The sequence below is a fragment of the Neophocaena asiaeorientalis genome, unplaced genomic scaffold, assembly GCF_003031525.2.
Source record: "Neophocaena asiaeorientalis asiaeorientalis breed wild unplaced genomic scaffold, Neophocaena_asiaeorientalis_V1.1 scaffold429, whole genome shotgun sequence".
In the NCBI taxonomy this organism is placed as follows: Eukaryota; Metazoa; Chordata; class Mammalia; order Artiodactyla; family Phocoenidae; genus Neophocaena; species Neophocaena asiaeorientalis.
This window is the reverse complement of record NW_020173550.1, coordinates 4,959,863-4,961,284: the sequence shown is the minus strand read 5'-3', so window position 1 is coordinate 4,961,284 and position 1,422 is coordinate 4,959,863. Positions and strand designations below refer to the sequence as shown.

The 1,422-nt window shown below is 66.8% G+C and overlaps 1 protein-coding gene across 1 annotated transcript in view; it reads right to left on the bottom strand.

The window, feature by feature from the left end:
* NEFM (neurofilament medium chain) overlaps nt 1-1,156 on the bottom strand; it is a 5,193-nt gene extending 4,037 nt beyond the window's left edge. Inside the window, exon 1 of the mRNA XM_024747768.1 lies at nt 50-1,156. Coding sequence (XP_024603536.1) covers nt 50-1,129 — 1,080 coding nt within the window. The 5' untranslated portion in view covers nt 1,130-1,156. The remainder of the gene's footprint in view (nt 1-49) is intronic.
* Between the last annotated feature and the right edge of the window lie 266 nt (nt 1,157-1,422).

Below are 1,422 nucleotides of genomic sequence, written 5' to 3'. Positions count from 1 at the left end.
GCGCGGCGCTGGCGCTGGCGCAGGCTGGCCGCGCAGCCGCTGTTCCTACCTGGTAGCTGCTAAGGTCGTGGTTGTGCCGCTCCTCGATGTCGCTGAGCTGCCGCTCCAGGGATTCCTTGGTGCCGCGCACCGACTCGAGCTCGATGCTCTTGGACTGCAGTTGGCGCCGGTACTCGGCGATCTCTTCCTTGGCGGAACGGATGGCCTCCTTGTTCTGCTCGGCTGCCTCGGTGAGCTTGGCGTAGCGGCACTTAAACCATTCTTCGGCCTGGTGCATGTTCTGGTCCGAGTGGCATTCGAGCTGGGAGCGGATCTCCTTCAGCGCCGACGAGATGTCTGTCTTCAGGTAGTCTTTGCGCTCCACGGTGATGTGTGACGCCTGGATCTGGGCCAGCAGGTCGGCCACCTCCTCCTCGTGATTGCTCCGCAGGAAGGCCACCTCATCCTGCAGCGACTGCACCTTCTTGTCCAGCTCCACCTTGACCAGCGACGACTCTTCGATGTCTTTGCGCAGCGCGCGGATGGCCGCCTCGGTGTCGTCGCGCAGCCGTGCCTCCTCCTCGAAGCGCTCCTTGAGCCGGTGGATGTCCTCTTCCAGGTGGTCCGAGTCCAGCTGTACCTGAGCCTTCTCGTGGTTCACCAGCTCCAGGGTGGCGCGCAGCTCGCGGATCTCCTGGTCGTACGCGTCGCCCAGCTGGGCGTGCGAGGCCTGCTTCTGCCGTAGCGCCTGGATCTCCGCCTCGATCTCCTTGTTCTGCTGCTCCAGGTAGTGCACTTTCTCGATGTAGCCCGCGAAGCGGTCGTTCAGCCCCTGCAGCTGCTCCTTCTCATTGGAGCGGGACAGCTTGTAGTCGCCGCCCGGCCCAGAGCCGCCGTTAAGCAGGGACGAGGACTGGCTGAAGTCGAGGCTGCTCTCGGCGGAGCTGAGCATGGCCGAGCTGTAGGTGAGGCGCGGGGCCAGCGCGCTGCGCTTGTAGGAGGAGGACACGGTGCTGGGAGAGCCGCGGGACCATGACTGCGAGCGGAAGCCGCTGGACGGGGAGCCGCCGACGCGGCTGAAGCTCGAGCGGGTGTCGGTTACCCGCCGGTAGGCGGACGGGTTGCCCAGCGAGTCCAGCGTGTAGCTCATCTCGGAGGCTTCGGGGCGTGTGGCTGGCACAGCGTTCTGCTGCCCTCGCCGCAGCCCCTTTATAGCTGCGGCGGCTGGTCCTGGGCCAGGGCCCCGCCCAGTGGAGGCGGCGGCCGAGGAGGCGGGGACTGCGGGTACCGGGCCATGGGGATGGGGGGTGGTGGTGAAGACAGCCCAGCAGTGATTCAGCGCCCGCTCCACGTGGGCCCGCGCCGCATCGGACCCCGGACTTTGCTACCTTGGCCCCGACCCCTCCCCCCCAGCTCTTCTTTCGGTGCCAGACCACCTGTCCC